At 39.7% G+C, this 18,513-nt stretch overlaps 1 protein-coding gene across 1 annotated transcript in view; it reads right to left on the bottom strand.

The window, feature by feature from the left end:
• Nucleotides 1-18,513, bottom strand: part of NECAB1 (N-terminal EF-hand calcium binding protein 1) — a 289,101-nt gene that overhangs the window by 10,360 nt on the left and 260,228 nt on the right. Inside the window, exon 10 of the mRNA XM_024115914.1 lies at nt 3,820-3,932. Within this exon, the coding sequence (XP_023971682.1) occupies nt 3,820-3,932 (113 nt within the window). The remainder of the gene's footprint in view (nt 1-3,819; nt 3,933-18,513) is intronic.

An 18,513-nucleotide genomic window follows, 5' to 3' on the forward strand; every position in this document is an offset into this window, starting at 1 on the left:
CCCAGGGTTGATTCTTACAATGCAGTTCCACATTCATGTTCCCTACATCCTTGACATGGAGTTTAGAATACATACAAATTCTAGAATTTGGTAGCTGAGAGTGACTTCAGAAATCATTTTATTCTACTTAACAGCTGTGAAATTAAGGCCAAGAACATGGCTTTAATTGTTCATGAATGAGTATCCTATTATTTTCCCAATTGGTTTCCTAGATCCTTGGAAGCAGAAACTGTTCTCAACTTTCCGAAGTCAAGCATGGCTCTGAGAATACACTGTGTACAACACATATATTCAATTGGTACCTCCCCGTGCCAAACACAGGGATTAAATAAGCCTTCATGATTACAAAATATGTGAAAAGAGTAATCAAAAAATTGTGTGTGTGTGTGTGTGTGTGTGTGTGTGTGTGTGTGTGCGTTATACATGGATCATACAATTGCTCTGCTTGGGTTTTTCAGTAACTTTTTTTTTAACATCTTCGTTGGAGTAAAATTGCTTTACATTGTTGTGTTAGTTGCTACTATATAACAAAGTGAATCAGCTATATGTATACATATATCCCCATATCCCCTCCCTCTTGCATCTACCTCCCACCCTCCCTATCCCATCCCTCTGGTGGTTACAAGCACCGAGCTGATCTCTCTGTGCTATGAGGCTGCATCCCGCTAGCTATTTTACATTTGGTAGTGTATATATGTCAATGCTACTCTCTTACTTCATCCCAACTTCCCCTTCCCCTTCCCTGTGTTGTCAAGTCTATTCTCTACATCTGTGTCTTTATTCCTGTCCTGCCCCTATGTTCTTCAGAACCTGTTTTATTTTTTTTAGATTCCATATATATGTGTTAGCATACAGTATTTGTTTTTCTCTTTCTGATTTACTTCACTCTGTATGACAGTCCACACTGTTCTCCATAGTGGCTGTATCAATTTACATTCCCACCAACAGTGCAAGAGGGTTCCCTTTTCTCCACACCCTCTCCAGCATTTATTGTTTGTAGATTTTTTGATGGTGGCCATTTTAACAGGTGTGAGATGATACCTCACTCTAGTTTTGATTTGCTTTTCTCTAATGATTTGTGATGAGTAATTCATTTTAAAATTCAGTTGACTAACTAACAAAAGCCCTGTCAGCCCCCTAAACCTCTGAGTATCCTAGTCAAATACCTAGAGGGCAAAGCCTCACTAATTCAGTGCCTTGAATTTAAGAAAATAAGACCGTATAATTGGAACAAAAGGGATGTTGTCTATTCTACTCCTGGTTAACCATGGAAAGTCCAGGAAACTCTAATTCAAGGATGACCAAATACTGGCAGGAAAGATTAAACATGGGTTTTGGAGTCAGACAAACTCAGGCAAATTGTTTAACCCATCTGAGCCTATTTCTTCCTGAACTGGATGTAATACAAACTTCAGATAATGGCAGTGAAGATTAAATAAGAAAATGGAAACAAAATACCTAATCTCATAAATCTTTAATTTCTACTTCATTTTATGGAAGCATTTCCTCTGTAACCATGGAGAGGCTGAGCCAAACATTGTGAGAGAAGAAACTGCAAAACAACTCTGATAATTCACAGATAATTCAGCCAAGCCCCAGGCAATCACACTGAGTGCATTAGAGCATGAATGATGACATAAGTGGCCCATTTGACTGTTCATCAATTAATACAGATAGAAGATTAAATTTGATCAACTAATACAACTGAATTTAGATAGGCACACCAGCATAACATGTATTCCACATATTTTCCATTTCTTTGTGGTGATTCTCTGATGCTCATTTCATCTGATAAAGTCTACTTTTTGGTAATTCCAGTAAAAGAAAGAAAGCTGAAAAAAATCACAATAAGGAGTGAAGAGTTGTTAAGAAACAAAGCAGTCTTGCAAAGGAAAAGGAGAGTCTTAGAGTCTCAATTTATCTTACAGGAAAAGGATACTCTCCTTCATTTTACTTCACAGCTGGAGCTTAGGGAGCAATTTTTCCTCCTCATTGAGAGAACAGAGTTTGCATCAGGCAACATAAATCTATCTACTCTCTTACTCTCCCACAGCCTGTTTTCCTCACCCTGTGGCTGTTCTAGTCACTTTAGGTCATTTTCCCAACACATTAAATCAGTATTTCTGAACCTTAAAAATAGTAAAACTTTATACCATTTTTGTAAATGTAAAATATCTAATCTATTCCTGGAAATTGTGATATCCCAAACCAGATTTTATTTTCTTTATAGCCTCACTAACCAAAAAGAGTTTACTGAGCTCTACTTTTTGCAGTTTACACTGTGGACTATATATGTTCTTTCTGCATTCTCCAAAACATCACTTTTATTTTTAAATGAGTAGGCTTTTTTAAAACTACGTATACTCTCACTTTGGCAAATCTCTTTTAAGTCACTGAAATAAAAGGACTAAAATGGGGTTTTGATTTGGGCCGGTCGTGAGGTATAATAACAACAGCAAAAAAAAGTAGTGCCTGTTACCAGGCACTACTGGGAAGATCGTGAGCTGTATGACATTAATGGCACTGAGCAAGTCCTATTCTACTCTATAAACGAGGTTAGACAGCCAGACAACAGGTAAGGAATAGTAAGTGCAGCAGTAATCCCAGCTCATGTTTCCTGGCCCTCAGTGGATGAGAGGCACTCAGTTAATCTTCTCAACCACTTTATGAAGAAACTGAGGCTTAGAGCAAGTAAGGATCTTTCCCAAACCCACAAAGTTAATACAACCCATGTTGTATTCTTAGCTGCAGAAGTATTCTGCCAGAGTGTGAATAAAATATAACTAGTAATTACTGGGAGGAACACCAAAGAGACATAAAATATGTTTCTATGTGCACATACATGCATGCACACATGTGCTAAAAAGCTTTCCCAATGTTTTAAGAGTATTGTGAAATACAACTTAAACAAGCTCCTAAGGTAGGGGTGGATTTGGTTGTGGCAGTTTTCCAGGAGCAGGTGAGTTTGATCTTTGGAATTAAGGTAGAGCATCGGCTGGCAGAGACCTGAAGCTGGGTGCACACTTCTGGGAAGGAGAGTGGCCAGATCGAAGGCACAGCGGTAAGACAATAGATTATGCTGGAAAGGCAATATGCAGCTGGGCACTGTTGAGGCATAGTGTTCAGGTGAGGGAGAACAAATGGTAGCAGTGCTATGGATTTCTGGGGTCTGTTGGTAGTATAATTGTAGGGTCAAGATAAACTTCTGGCATTTGATAAGATACTCATTAGATAGTTATTGCAGGTTTCTGAGTAAGAGAATTCTATGATAATTGTTTCCAGAAAATTATAATTGTAGTAGTTGTTTATTGGACTACTTGGAGTAGAGAAACTGAAGATGAGGTATAGTTAGTATATTTTAGTAGCCTGAGATAACAGAAGCCTGAGCTGGAGTGGCCATGGAAATACCTTTTTTTTTTTTTTTAATGACAAAGTCCTGCCATCAAGACTTCAGAGATGGTGCAATTTCATAATGAATGGCTGAAATGGTGGTTATTAGGCCATAGGGCGCACTCTCAAGGTAGCAATCAGAGCTAGATGCACTAGAGTTGGGGCCTCATATACCAGAGATGATTTAAATCAGAGTGTGAGTCTGCCTTGATGCAAAAGGAGGAATTTCAGTCTATTTGACTTCCCTTGGTGCTCCTAATGTTCAAATCCACACAGAGTCCAAGGATAAAAGAGAAAACAGCCTGTTTAACTCTGCAAAATGCATCACCCCGAGGGCTAGAATGACCAGCATAACTTTAGATGAAGATTCTCAAGTACCAGTCTTCCAGACCCCACCCTCATCTAAGACACATGCGCAGGAGCACTTACCGCAAGCAACCACTTTGGGAGGAAGCGCTCTCCACATAGTGTTTCAGAGCGAGTTGGAATTCTTCCAAGTCCTCTTCTATCACAGACATCTGACGCTGCACAAGCATGATGTGCTGCAGAGGAAGGGGCAAGTGTTACTGTGTTGACTATCATGGAGCCTCCCTAAGCAAACCCCCTACTGCTCATCCCATACCTCCTCAAAAAACAAACAATTTTTCATCTAAAAATGACTAAAAAGGCCATGACTAGTCCAAGTAATAACACTGTATAAAAGCTGTAGTATAGGCAGGATATTTTCTTGCCTCTAGTAACAGGCACTAAAAAAGGTGTCTTTCATGATGACATATTTCCCTTTTAAAAGCAGTGGTTCTCCGTCAGAATCACTGAGGAGGTTTTAAAATTGCATTTATATCAGAATCTCTGGAGTGGGGTCCAGGCACTGGTATTTATAAAAACCTCTCCAAATGACTTTAATGTGCAGCCAGGGTTGGGATCACTGACCTAAAGTCACTTACCAAATTTTAAAGAGAAGTTTTATTGTACACAGTGCACAGCTCCAGCTTCTCCTTGGCTATTTTGTGATATTAGACATATTATGAATTTCATTACAAACAACCAAATTTCAAAAAAATATGTGTTCACTGATGCATTTCCAAAGCTAAATAAACCATCACAGGGCTCTCAAACAATTAACCACCTATAATAGGCCCCACTCAAATCTCATGGCATTAAATGAAGCCTGTGTTTAATGGATCATGCTGGGTTGGATGACAACTGATTCTTGCAACAAATCTTATTACCATTATAGCACTTGTAGTTTGAATACTTTCCTAAAGATCTGCCTATGGGCTTCTCATGGTATTTTGATCTCAAGATTAGTCCTTTCCTCATCAATTGTTGGTAGTGAATCATAAAAGTGCAAAAAAAAAAACAAGGATTGGAGGTGAATTATAAAAGTGCAAAGCAACAACAATACTGTGAGAAAGATTTAGAATATGATGAAACTAACTTGCATGATCTTACCCAGCTATGTAGCAGTAGAGCTAGAATTAAGCCCCTGGTTTGTTATCTCCTATTCCAATGAGCTTCTCTCTTAATGTTAACAGCTACCGTTGGATGAACACATTATATTGTAGGTATTATGTTAAGCACTTTTTATATTGAACAAATGTTCCTACTTTGTGTTCCTACAGGGAATTAGTAAATGCTGGATTGTAGTATACAGTGATGGATTAAGATAGAATTCTTATCTTCATAGGTTTTAGCAAAGAAATAAACAAGTCTTGAACACTGTGTCTAAGAAGTAATTTTAGGTATGGCCCATGAAACTTATTGTATGTAAATTGATCAGAATTCTACTAAAATTTTGACCAACTGTATTGCCAAATAAATTTTGATCCTTGTGTTAAAATCCTTTGAATATTTAAGGCTTAAAATAATATTTGGGACCCCAAACCCATATGAGCAGGAAGCAGGCTGTGAATACTGCATAACCCCCAAGAAAGCTAATGTTCCACAATGGGCTGACTCAGGTGTGGTCATGGATGGTAATGGACCAAGAAGAAACTCTTAAAGAAGAACAGAAAACAGAGTTCCTCTTAGAATGGAGATCTGGTGTCTAATAGTGGAACTTCCTTCATTAAAATACCTTCCCAGCATGAATTCATCGTTGCAACTAGCCCGTGAATGTTGTGTATTTCCTAGTCATCTGTTTTCTGAGTGGCAGTTTTATGGCATTTAACCTGGCCTAGTTTTATCATTGTATATTTTATCTGTGTGTGTGCAGGGGTTGGGGGTTTTAGACCTTAAAGGGCTACATCCTGACCTTACAGAGAAGACTAAACATCATCCAGGGATCCTGGATTTCGAGCTAGAAGCAGTAACTGGAGGAGACTTTGGGTGGTCTCCCTTGTGAAGGTAATGTCTTCTATAAATGTGAAAAGAAAGATGCAAATGAACATCTGATGACCAGAAGGTAGACTATGGCACAGACTCCAAACTGTTCATCAAAATCCATTTCTTTCTTCTTTCTAGGTATAGAGTTAGACTTACAAATTCCATTATCCTTTGCAGTTAGGTGTAGCCAACTGACGAGTTCTCACCAACAGAATATGAGCAGAAGTGCTGTGTACTACTTTTGAGCCAAGACTTTCAGGAAGGATGTGAGCCTCCTCCACCTTCTCTTTTTCTTTTCTGCTAATAAGATGAAGACCTGCCTTAGGACTGGCAGGCCCACAGGTGAGAGAAGTCTGTGTCCCTGAATCATTGTGTGGACTATTTACTAGGAACACTTTTATTGCATTGGAATCATCCTACATCTTGGGTCTGTTTCCATAACCTAGTCATCTAAATGAGTTCAGTAATTTTAATTGATCTTTATCTTATTTCCCTTCAGGATCAGGAATCAAAGTCAATAACTCTCTCCTAAGGTTGTATAATGAACAATCAGCCTCCTATCTGACTCTCCCAGGACCTAGTTTTAATATCAATGACTAAGAGTTAAAAATAATCTCTACCAAAATAATTATGGATACATCCTTTTGACAAAAATCTACAGGTCAGGTATTTGACAAACAGTGACTCACATGATTCTTATGGGCTTTCCTAATGAAATATTATAAATATATCCACCTATTCCATCATAATTCTTTTAGTCTGAAGGCAATTGTTATGTGATCTAGTGAGGCAGGTTGTAAATATGACCAGAGTCCTTCACTACTCCCTGAACCCATGCCCTTTGAAATGTGACTTTTCACTTCTCCATCTAGACATGGATTCTATTTCCCCTCTTCTTGGATCTGGGCTGGACTTCTAACTTGCTTTGGCCAACAGAACATGGCAGAAGTGATGCTGTGGTGGTTTCAAATTTAGGCCCCAAGAGACCTTGTGAGTTTCCACTCTTTCGCTTGGATCCCTGACATTGTCATGTAAATGAGCCCTGCTAGAGCAGGAGTCAGCAAACTTTTTATGTAAAGGGCCAGATAGTAAAGGTTTTAGGCTTTGAAGGCCATATGGTTCCTGTCACAACTACTCAACTCCCCTGTTTTATTGTGAACGCAAACATAGGCAATAAATAAACAAATGGGTATGGCTCTATTCCAGTGAAACCTTATATATAAAGACAGGCAGTGAGCTGTAGTTTTGCCAACCCCTATGCTTGAGGATTAAAACCACATAGAACAAAGCTGAGTCAGTGGATTCATCCTAGCTGAGGTCCTAGACATATGAGAAAGCCCAGCTAAGATCAGTAAAGCTGGCATGCAGCTGATTACAGATGCCAAAAGGGAGCCAGCTGAGACCACCAAGATGATCTCACCCTAAATTGTCTACATGCAGAATTGTGGTTTAAGCCATTCAGTTTTGGGTGGTTTGCTAGATAGCAATAGCTAAATGGTTCATTCACTTATATACATGGATGTGAATATGATTTGGAAAAATTAAATTTACTTTGCAATCCAAACAAGGCACTTCCTTCCCCTCTTTTCCTCAGATATTTACACAAAGAAATCAGTTTATAAAGAGACCCAGATAATCTGCCTGAATTTTATGACTACTGTGACAAGTGGAGCTTTTTGAATCTTGGGTAATTTAAGGTAGACTTTCTGAGGTCCAAAGAAAATCCTTAAATTTTTCTATGCTGGCCAGGTTAAGATGTGGTATATGGAGTACGGGAGAAGTAGGGAAGGGGTCCTAATATCTTCATGATATTTCTATATGTCTCTTGTTTTAAATATACAGCCTTTAATCCTTACTGAAATCTGAGATCCTATAATGTAAATGGCCAGCCCAGAACTTTCTTTCATGGTAGAAAACATTATGGTACATGAGTCTTTTTGAATTATGGTTTTCTCAGGATATATGCCCAGTAGTGGGATTGCTGGGTCATATGGTAGTTCTATTTTTAGCTTTTTAAGGAACCTCCATGGTAAAAAAATAGTGCTACATTTTGTTTCTCTGCTTTGGAAGGGGTTAGTGTTGCTATTATGACTTACCTTATAGGGATTTTGTTACAATGGAATTAGGGTGGACTATTAGGGATTTCTTGGGCTGAGAAGTGCTAATTATGAAAGGTTAATCCAGGTTTACTGAATAGTATTTGCCAGTCATGTTATGTTACAGTTGCATGTACCTCTGATTTCTTGGATCTTTTTATTTCAAGAAATATCAGCTTTTTAAATAACTGGAGACAAAGAAATGTTTTAAACACAACCAATTTGTTTTATGTTATTCTATCTCTATTTACTACATTTACAATGTGTTCCAAGCATTCTTCAGAAACATCAGAACCTTCCTTGTGTGCTCTTGTTGGAGTCTCTTAACAGCTACTGCAAAGCAAGACTATGTTTTGAAAGTCTCAGACATATTAGTTGGCAATAGCCCACAAAACACAGTAAAGTGCATGGCAGAATTAATTTACTCAACAAAATATTATTCATAGGTTTAATGAGGATACAGAAGCAAAAAAAAAAGATATTAGATTTGTAAACTCCTATTGTATGAAAAGGGATTCTAGTGTATATATACAAAAATAATGTGCTCAAGAAAAGTTAACAGTTTTTGATAAGCACCAGAATGTGATAAAACTTTGTTTAAATTTATATTCACTTTTTTTGTTAACATCTTTACTGGAGTATAATTGCTTTACAATGTTATGTTAGTCTCTGCTGTATAACAGAGTGAATCAGCTACACATACCCTTATATCCCAATAACCCTTCCCACCATCCCTATCCCACCCCTCTAGGTGGTCACAAAGCAATGTGCTGATCTCCCTGTGCAATGCAGTTCCTTCCCACTAGCTATCTATTCTACATTTGATAGTGTATATATGTCAATGCTGCTCTCTCACTTCGTTCCAGCTTCCCCTTCCCCTTCACCATGTCCTCAAGTCCACCCTCTACGTCTACATCTTTATTCAGGTCCTGCCCCTGGGTTCATCAGAACCTTTTTTTTTTTTTTTCAGATTCCATATATATGTGTTAGCATATGGTATTTTTTTTTTCTCTTTCTGACTTACTTCACTCTGTATGACACACTCCAGGTCCGTCCACCTCAGTACAAATAACTCAATTTCGTTTCTTTTTATGGCTGAGTAATATTCCGTTGTATATATGTGCCACATCTATCAATTAACACTTAGGTTGCTTCCATGTCCTGGTTATTGTGAATAGTCCTGCAGTGAACATTCTGATACATGACTCTATTTGAATTATGGTTCTCCCAGGGTATATGCCCAGTAGTGGGATTGCTGGGTCGTATGGTAGTTCTATTTTTAGTTTTTGAAGGAACCTCCATTCTGTACTCCATATTGGCTGTATCAATTTACATTACCACCAATAGTGAGAGAGGGTTCCCTTTTCTCCACACCCTCTCCAGCATTTATTGTTTGTAGATTTTTGATGATGGCCATTCTGACCAGTGTTGGGTGATACTTCACTGTAGTTTTGATTTGGATTCTCTAATGATTAGTGATGTTGAGCATCCTTTCATTTGTTCGTTGGCAATCAGTATGTCTTCTTTGTAGAAATGTCTATTTAGGTCTTCTGCCCATTTTTGAATTGGGTTATTTTTTTTTGATACTGAGCTGCAGGAGCTGATTGTATATTTTGGAGATTAATCCTTTGTCAGTTGCTTCATTTACAAATATCTTCTCCCATTCCGAGGGTTGTCTTTTCATCTTGTTTATGGTTTCCTTTGCTGGGCTTTTAAGTTTCATTAGGTCCCATTTGTTTATTTTTGTTTTTACTTCCATTACTCTAGGAGGTGGGTCAAAAAGGATATTGCTGTGATTTATGTCACAGAGTGTTCTGCCAATGTTTTCCTCTAAGGGTTTTATAGTGTCTGGCCTTACATTTAGCTCTTTAATCCATTTTGAGTTTATTTTTGTGTATGGTGTTAGGAAGTGTTCTAATTGCATTCTTTAACATGTAGCTGTTCAGTTTTCCCAGTACCTCTTATTGAAGAGGTTATCTTTCTCCACTGTATATTCTTGCCTCCTTTATCAAAGATAAGGTGACCATATGTGCATGGGTTTATCTCTGGGCTTTCTATCATGTTCCATTGATCTATATTTCTGTTTTTGTGCCAGTACCATACTGTCTTGATTACTGTAGCTTTGTAGTATAGTCTGAAGTTAGGGAGCCTGATTCCTCCAGCTCTGTTTCTTTTTCTCAAGATTGCTTTGGGTACTTGGGGTCTTTTGTGTTTAGATACAAATTGTGAAATTTTTTGTTCTGGTTCTGTGAAAAATGCCATTGGTAGTTTGATAGGGATTGCACTGAATCTGTAGACTGCTTTGGGTAGTATAGTTACTTTCACAATGTTGATTCTTCCAATCCAATTTAACATGTAGCTGTTCAGTTTTCCCAGTACCACTTATTGAAGAGGTTATCTTTCTCCACTGTATATTCTTGCCTCCTTTATCAAAGATAAGGTGACCATATGTGCATGGGTTTATCTCTGGGCTTTCTATCATGTTCCATTGATCTATATTTCTGTTTTTGTGCCAGTACCATCTATAGTAGCTTTCTGCTAGCATCTTTAGGATTCTCTAGGTATAGTATCATGTCACCTGCAGTGACAGTTTTACTTCTTCTTTTCCAATTTGGATTCCTTTTATTTCTTTTCGTCTCTGATAGCGGTGTCTAAAACTTCCAAAACTATGTTGAATAATAGCTATGAGAGTGGGCTACCTTGGCTTGTTCCTGATCTTAGTGGAAATGGTTTCAGTTTTTCACCATTGAGAACAATATTGGCTGTGGATTTGTCATATATGGCCTTCATTATGTTGAGGTAAGTTCCCTCTATGTCTACTTTCTGGAGGGTTTTTATCATAAATGAGTGTTGAATTTCGTTGATAGTTTTTCTGCATTTATTGAGATTATCATATTGTTTTTATTCTTAAATTTGTTAATATGGTGTATCAGATTAATAGATTTGTGTATATTGAAGAATCCCTGTGTTCCTGGGATAAACTCCACTTGATCAGGGTGTATGATCCTTTATTGTGCTGTTGGATTCTGTTTACTAGTATTTTGTTGAGGATTTTTGCATCTATGTTCATCAGTGAAATTGACCTGTAGTTTGTTTTGTATGATATCTTTGTCAGGTTTTGGTATCAGGGTGATGGTGGCCTCGTAGAATGAGTTTGGGAGTGTTCTTCCCTTTGCTATATTTTGGAAGAGTTTGTGAAGGATTGATGTTAGCTCTTCTCTAAATGTTTGATAGAATTTGCCTGTGAAGCCATCTGGTCCTGGGCTTCTGTTTGTTGGAAGATTTTTAAATCACAGTTTCAATTTCAGTGCTTGTGCTTGGTCTCTTTATATTTTCTATTTCTTCCTGGTTCAGTCTCGGAAGGTTGTGCTTTTCTGAGAATTTGTCTATTTCTTCCAGGTTGCCCATTTTATTGCCATATAGTTGCTTGTAGTAATCTCTCATGATCCTTTGTATTTCTGCAGTGTCAGTTGTTACTTCTTCTTTTTCATTAATAATTCTGTTAATTTTAGTCTTCTCCCTTTTTTTCTTAATGAGTCTGGCTAATGGTTTATCAATTTTGTGTTTGTTCTCAAAGAACCAGCTTTTAGTTTTATTGACCTTTGCTATTGTTTTCTTCATTTATTTTTCATTTATTTCTGATCTGATTTTATGATTACTTTACTTCTGATAACTTTGATTTTTTTTGTTGTTGTTCTTCTTCTTTCTCTAATTGCTTTAGGTGTAAGGTTAGGTTTTTTATTTGAGATTTTTCTTGTTTCCTGAGGTAGGATTGTATTGCTATAAACTTCCCTCTTAGAACTGCTTTTGTTGCATCCCATAGGTTTCGGGTCATTGTGTTTCCGTTTTGATTTGTTTCTAGATGTTTTTTGATTTCCTCTCTGATTTCTTCAGGGATCACTTGGTTATTTAGTTGCATATTGTTTAACCTCCATGTTTTCGTACACTTTATAGTTTTTTTTTTTCCCTATAATTGATATCTAGCCTCATAGCATTGTGGTCAGAAAAGGTACTTGATATGATTTCAGTTTTCTTAAATTTACCAAGGCTTGATTTGTGACCCAAGATATGATCTATCCTGAAGAATGTTCCATGAGCTCCTGAGAAAAAAGTGTATTCTGTTGTTTTTGGTTGGAACGTCCTATAAATATCAATTAAGTCCATCTTGTTTAATGTATCATTTAAAGCTTGTGTTTCCTTATTTATTTTCATTTTGGATTGTCTGTCCATTGGTGAAAGTGGGGTGGTAAAGTCTCCTACTATGATTGTGTTACTGTCGATTTCCCCCTACTTATGATTGTGTTCTGTCGATTTCCCCTTTTATGGCTGTTAGCATTTGCCTTATGTATTGAGGCGCTCCTATGTTGGGTGCATAAATATTTACAATTATTGTATCTTCTGCTTGGAATGATCCCTTGATCATTATGAAGTGTCCTTCTTTGTCTCCTGTAATAGTCATTATTTTAAAGTCTATTTTGTCTGATATGAGAATTGCTACTCAAGCTTTCTTTTGATTTCCATTGCATGGAATACCATTTTCCATCCCCTCACTTTCAGTTTGTATGAACCCCTAGGTTTGAAGTGGATCTCTTGTAGACAGCATATATATATATAGGTCTTGTTTTTGTATCCATTTTGTAGCCAGTCTATGTCTTTTGGTTGGAGCATTTAATCCATTTACATTTAAGGTAATTATCGATATGTATGTTCCTATTACCAATTTCTTAATTGTTTTGGGTTTGTTTCTGTAGCTCTTTTCCTTCTCTTGTGTTTCCTGCCTAGAGAAGTTCCTTTAGCATTTGCTGTAAAGCTGGTTTGGTGGTGCTGAATTCTCTTAACTTTTGCTTGTCTGTAAAGGTTTTAATTTCTCTGTCGAATGTGAATGACATCCTTTCCAGTAGAGTAATCTTGGTTGTAGGTTTTTCCCTTTCATCACTATAAATATGTCCTGCCACCCTCTTCTGGCTTGCAGAGTTTTTGCTGAAACATCAGCTGTTAACCTTATCAGGATTCCCTTGTATGTTATATGTTGCTTTTCCCTTGCTGCTTTTATATTTTTTCTTTGAATTTAATTTTTGATAGTTTGATTAAGATGTGTCTTGGCGTGTTTCTCCTTGGATTTATCCTGTAGGGGACTCTCTGCGTTTCCTGGACTTGAGTGACTATTTCATTTCCCATGTTAGGGAAGTTGTCAGCTATAATCCATTCAAATATTTTCTCAGTCCCTTTCTTTTCTCTTCTTCTTCTGGGAACCCTATAATTTGAATGTTGGTGCATTTAATGCCATCCCAGAGGTCTCTGAGACTGTCCTCAATTCTTTTCATTCTTTTTCCTTTATTCTGCTCTGCAGTATTTATTTCCACTATTATATCTTCCAGGTCATTGATCTGTTCTTCTGCCTATTTATTCTGTTATTGATTACTTCTAGAGAATTTTTAATTTCATTTACTTTGTTGTTCATCATTGTTTATTTGCTCTTTAGTTCTTCTAGGCCTTCTTAAAAGTTTCTTGTATTTTCTCCATTCTGTTTCTGTTTCCAAGATTTTGGATCTTCTTCTCTATACTTACTTTGAATTCTTTTTCAGGTAGACTGACTATTATCTCCTCATTTATTCAGTCTGGTGGGTTTTTACCTTGCTTCTTCATCTGATGCATATTTCTCTTTATTCTCATTTTGTTTAACTTACTGTGTTTGGGGTCTCCTTTTCGAAGACTGCAAGTTCGTAGTTCCAGCTGTTTTTGGTGTCTGCCCCCAGTGGGTAAGATTGATTCAGTGGTTTGTGTAGAGTTCCTGGTGGAGGGGACTGGTGCCCGGGTTCTGGTGGGTGGGGCTGGATCTTGTCTTTCTGGTGGCAGAACCATGTCTGGTGTTGTGTTTTGGGTGTCTGTGAACTTAGTATGATTTTAGGCTACCTCTCTGCTAATGGATGGGGTTGTTTTCCTATCTTGCTAGTTGTTTGGCATTAGGAGTCCAGCACTGGAGCTTGCTGGTGGTTGGGTGGAGCTGGGGCTTAGCGTTGAGACGGAGATCTCTGGGAGAGCTCTCACTGATTGATATCACATGGGGCCAGGAGGTCTCCAGTGGCCCAATGTCCTGAACTCAGGTCTCCACCCTCAGAAACTCAGGCCTGACATCAGGCCAGAGCATGAAGACACTGTCAGCCACACAGTTCAGAAGAAAATGCAGGAAAAAGAGAGAGAGAAAAAATTAAGATAACAAAATAAATAATGTTATTAAAATAACAAAATTTAAAAGTAGTAATAATAGAGATAGCTTCAAGATGGCAGAAGAGTAAGACGCAGAGATCACCTTCCTCCCCACAAGTACATCAGAAATACATCTACATGTGGAACAACTCCTACAGAACACCTACTGAACGCTGGCAGAAAACCTCAGATTTCCCAAAAGGCGAGAAACTCCCCACGTACCTGGGTAGGGCAAAAGAAAAAAGAAAAAAAAAAGACAAAATTATAGGGAGGGGACCTGCACCAGAGGGAGGGAGCTGTGAAGGAGGAAAGTTTTCCACACTAGGAAGCCCCTTCGTGGGTGGAGACTGTGGGTGGTAGAGGGGGGGAGCTTCAGAGCCATGGAGGAAAGCACAGCAACAGGAGTGTGGAGGGCAAAGTGGAGAGATTCCCGCACAGAGTATCAGTGTGGACCTGCACTCACTAGCCTGAGAGGGTTGTCTGCTTACCCGCCGGGACGGTTGGGGGCTGGGAGCTGAGGCTTGGGATTCGGTCAGATCCCAGGGAGAGTCCTGGGGTTGGCTGCATGAACACAGCTTAAAGGGGACTAGTGTGCCACAGCTAGCTGGGAGGGAGTCTGTGAAAATGTCTGGAGTTACTGAAGAGGCAAGAGACGTTTTCTTGCCTCTTTATTTCCTGGCGCACGGGGAGAGGAGATTAAGAGTGATGCTTAAAGGAGCTCCAGAGACGGGCGCGAGCCACGGCTATCAGCGTGGACCCCAGAGATGGGCATGAGATGCTAAGACTGCTGCTGCCACCACCAAGAAGCCTGTGTGCAAGCACAGGTCACTATCCACACCTTCCCTCCTGGGAGCCTGTGCAGCCGGCCACTGACAGTGTCCCGTGATCCAGGGACAACTTCCCTGGTAGTACGCACGGCACACCTCAGGCTGGTGCAACGTCACACAGGTCTCTGCTGCTGCAGGCTTGCCCCGCATCCGTACCCCTCCCTCCCCCCGGCCTGAGTGGGCCAGAGGCCTCGAATCAGCTTCTACTTTAACCCCGTCCTGTCGCAGCGAAGAACAGATAACCTCAGGTGACCTACATTCAGAGGCGGGTCCAAATCCAAAGCTGAACGCTGGGAGCTGTGCGAACACAGAAAAGAAAGGGAAATCTCTCCCAGCAGCCTCCGGAGCAGTGGATTAAGTATCCACAAGCAACTGGATGTACCCTGCATCTGTGGAATACCTGAATAGACAACGAATCATCCCAAATTGAGGAGGTGGAACTTGGGAACAGCAATATATATATATTTTTCCCTTTTTCTCTTTTTGTGAGTCTGTATGTGTATGCTTCTGTATGTGATTTTGTCTGTATAGCTTTGCTTTTACCATTTGTCCTAAGGTTCTGTCTGTTCTTTTTTTTATTAAAAATTTTTTTGTCTTAGTAATTATTTTTTATTTTAATAATTTTTTATTATTTTATTTTACTTTATTTTATTTAATTTTTAAAATTTTGTTCTTTCTTTTTTTCCTCTCTTTTATTCTGAGCCGTGTGGAGGACAGGCACTTGGTGCTCCAGCCAGGCATCAGGGCTGTGCCACTGAGGTGTGAGAGCCAAGTTTAGGACACTGCTCCACAAGAGACCTCCCAGCTCCACATAATATCAAACAGTGAAAATCTCTCAGAGATCTCCATCTCAATGCCAAGACCCAGCTCCACTCAATGACCAGCAAGCTATAGTGCTGGACATAATAGACCAAACAACTAGAAAGACAGGAACAAAACCCCATAAATTAGCACAGAGGCTGCCTAAAATCATAATAAGCCCACAGACACCCCAAAACACACCACCAGGCATGGACCTGCCCACCAGAAAGACACGATCCAGCCTCATCCACCAGAACACAGGCACTAGTCCCCTCCATCAGGAAGCCTACACAACCCACTGAACCAACCTTAGCCATTGGAGACAGACACCAAAAACAATGGGAACTATGAACATGCAGCCTGCGAAAAGGAGACCCCAAACACAGTAAGTTAAGCAAAATGAGAAGACAGAGAAACACACAGCAGGTGAAGGAGTAAGGCAATACCCCATCAGACCTAACAAATGAAGAGGAAATAGGCAGTCTACCTGAAACAGAATTCAGAATAATGATACTAAAGATGATCCAAAATCTTGGAAATAGAATGGAGAAAAATACAAGAAACGTTTAACAAGGACCTAGAACTAAAGAGCAAACAAACAGTGATGAACAACACAATAATTGAAATTACAAATTCTCTAGAAGGGATCAATAGCAGAATAACTGAGGCAGAAGAACGGATAAGTGACATGGAAGAAAAAATAGTGGAAATAACTACTGCAAAGCAGAGTAAAGAGAAAACAAGGAAAAGAATTGAGGACAGTCTTGGAGACCTCTGGGACAACATTAAACGCCCCAACATTAGAATTATAGGGGTTCCAGAAGAAGAAGACGAAAAGAAAGGGACTGAGAAAATATTTGAATAGATTATAGTTGAAAGCTACCCTAATATGGGAAAGGAAATAGTTAACCAAGTCCAGGAAGTGCAGAGAGTTCCATACAGGATAAATCCAAGGAGAAACACGCGAAGAAGAAAAATCTACAACCAAGATTACTCTACCAGCAAGGACCTCATTCAGATTTGATGGGGAAATGAAAACCTTTACAGACAAGCAAAAGCTAAGAGAATTCAGTACCACCAAATCAGCTTTACAACAAATGCTAAAGGAACTTCTCTAGGCAGGAAACACAAGAGAAGGAAAAGACCTACAATAATAAACCCAAAACAATTAAGAAAATGGTAATAGGAACATACATATAGATAATTACCTTAAATTTAAATGGATTAAATGCTCCAATCAAAAGACATAGATTGGCTGAATGGACACAAAAAGACCCGTATATATGCTGTCAACAGGAGACCCACTTCAGACCTAGGGACACATAGAAACTGAAAGTGAGGGGATGGAAAAAGATATTCCATGCAAATGGAAATCAGAAGAACGCTGGAGTAGCAATTCTCATATCAGACAAAATAGACTTTAAAACAAAGACTAGAAGTGGAGCTGGGAAGATGGTGGAAGAGTAAGACGCGGAGATCACCTTCCTCCCACAGATACATCAGAAATACATCTACACGTGGAACAGCTCCTACGAACACCCACTGAACGCTGGCAGAAGACCTCAGACCTCCTAAAAGGCAAGAAACTCCCCACATACCTGGGTAGGTCAAAAGAAAAAAGAATAAACAGAGACAAAAGAATACGGACGGGACCTGCACCACTGGGAGGGAGCTGTGAAGGAGGAAAGGTTTCCACATACTAGAAGCCCCTTCACAGGCGGAGACTGCAGGTGGCAGAGCGGGGGAAGCTTCGGAGCAGTGGAGGAGAGCGCAGCCACAGAGGTGCAGAGGGCAAAGCGGAGAGATTTCTTCACAGAGGATTGGTATTGACCAGCACTCACCAGCCCAAGAGGCTTGTCTGCTCACCCGCTCGGGCTTCGGTGGGATCGCAGGGAGAGGACTGGTGGGGTGAACACAGCCTGAAGGGGTTAATGCACCACGGCTAGCTGGGAGGGAGTCCGGGAGAAGTCTGGACCTGCCGAAGAGGCAAGAGACTCTTTCTTCCCTCTTTGTTTCCTTGTGCGTGAGGAGAGGGTATTAAGAAGGCCGCTTAAAGGAGCTCCAGAGACAGGCGCGAGCTGCGGTTATCAGCACGGACCCCAGAGACGAGAATGAGACTCTAAGGCCACTGCTGCCACCACCAAGAAGCCTGTGTGTGAGCACAGGTCACTATCCACACCTCCCCTCCCAGGAGCCTGTGTAGCCTGCCACTGCGAGGGTCCCGTGATCCAGGGACAGCTTCCCCAGGAGAATGCATGGCACGCCTCAGGCTGTTGCAACGTTACACCGGCCTCTGCAGCAGCAGGCTCACCCCGCACTCCATCCCCCTCCCTCCCCCCTGCCTGAGTGAGCCAGAGCCCCCGAATCAGCTGCTCCTTTAACCCTGTCCTGACCGAGCGAAGAACAGACGCCCTCCGGCAACTTATACGCAGAGGCGGGTCCAAATCCAAAGCTGAACCCCAGGAGCTTGCGAACAAAGAAGAGAAAGGGAAATTTCTGCCAGCAGCCTCAGGAGCAGCGTATTAAATCTACACAATCAACTTGATGTACCCTGAATCGGTGGAAAACCTGAATAGACAACGAATCATCCCAAATTGAGGAGGTGGACTTTGAGAGCAAGATATAATATGTTTTCCCCTTTTCCTCTTTTTGTGAGTGTGTATGTGTATGTTTCTGTGTGAGATTTCGTCTGGATAGCTTTGCTTTCACCATGTGTTCTAGGGTTCTTTCCTCCTTTTTTTTTTTTTTTTTTACTTAAAAACAATTTTTTTCTTAATAATTATTTTTTATTTTATTAACTTTATTTTATTTTATCTCTTTCTTTCTTTCTTTCTTTCTTCTTTCTTTCTTTCTTTCTTTCTTTCTTT

The sequence above is a fragment of the Physeter macrocephalus genome, chromosome 15 (assembly GCF_002837175.3).
Source record: "Physeter macrocephalus isolate SW-GA chromosome 15, ASM283717v5, whole genome shotgun sequence".
Lineage (NCBI taxonomy): Eukaryota > Metazoa > Chordata > Mammalia > Artiodactyla > Physeteridae > Physeter > Physeter macrocephalus.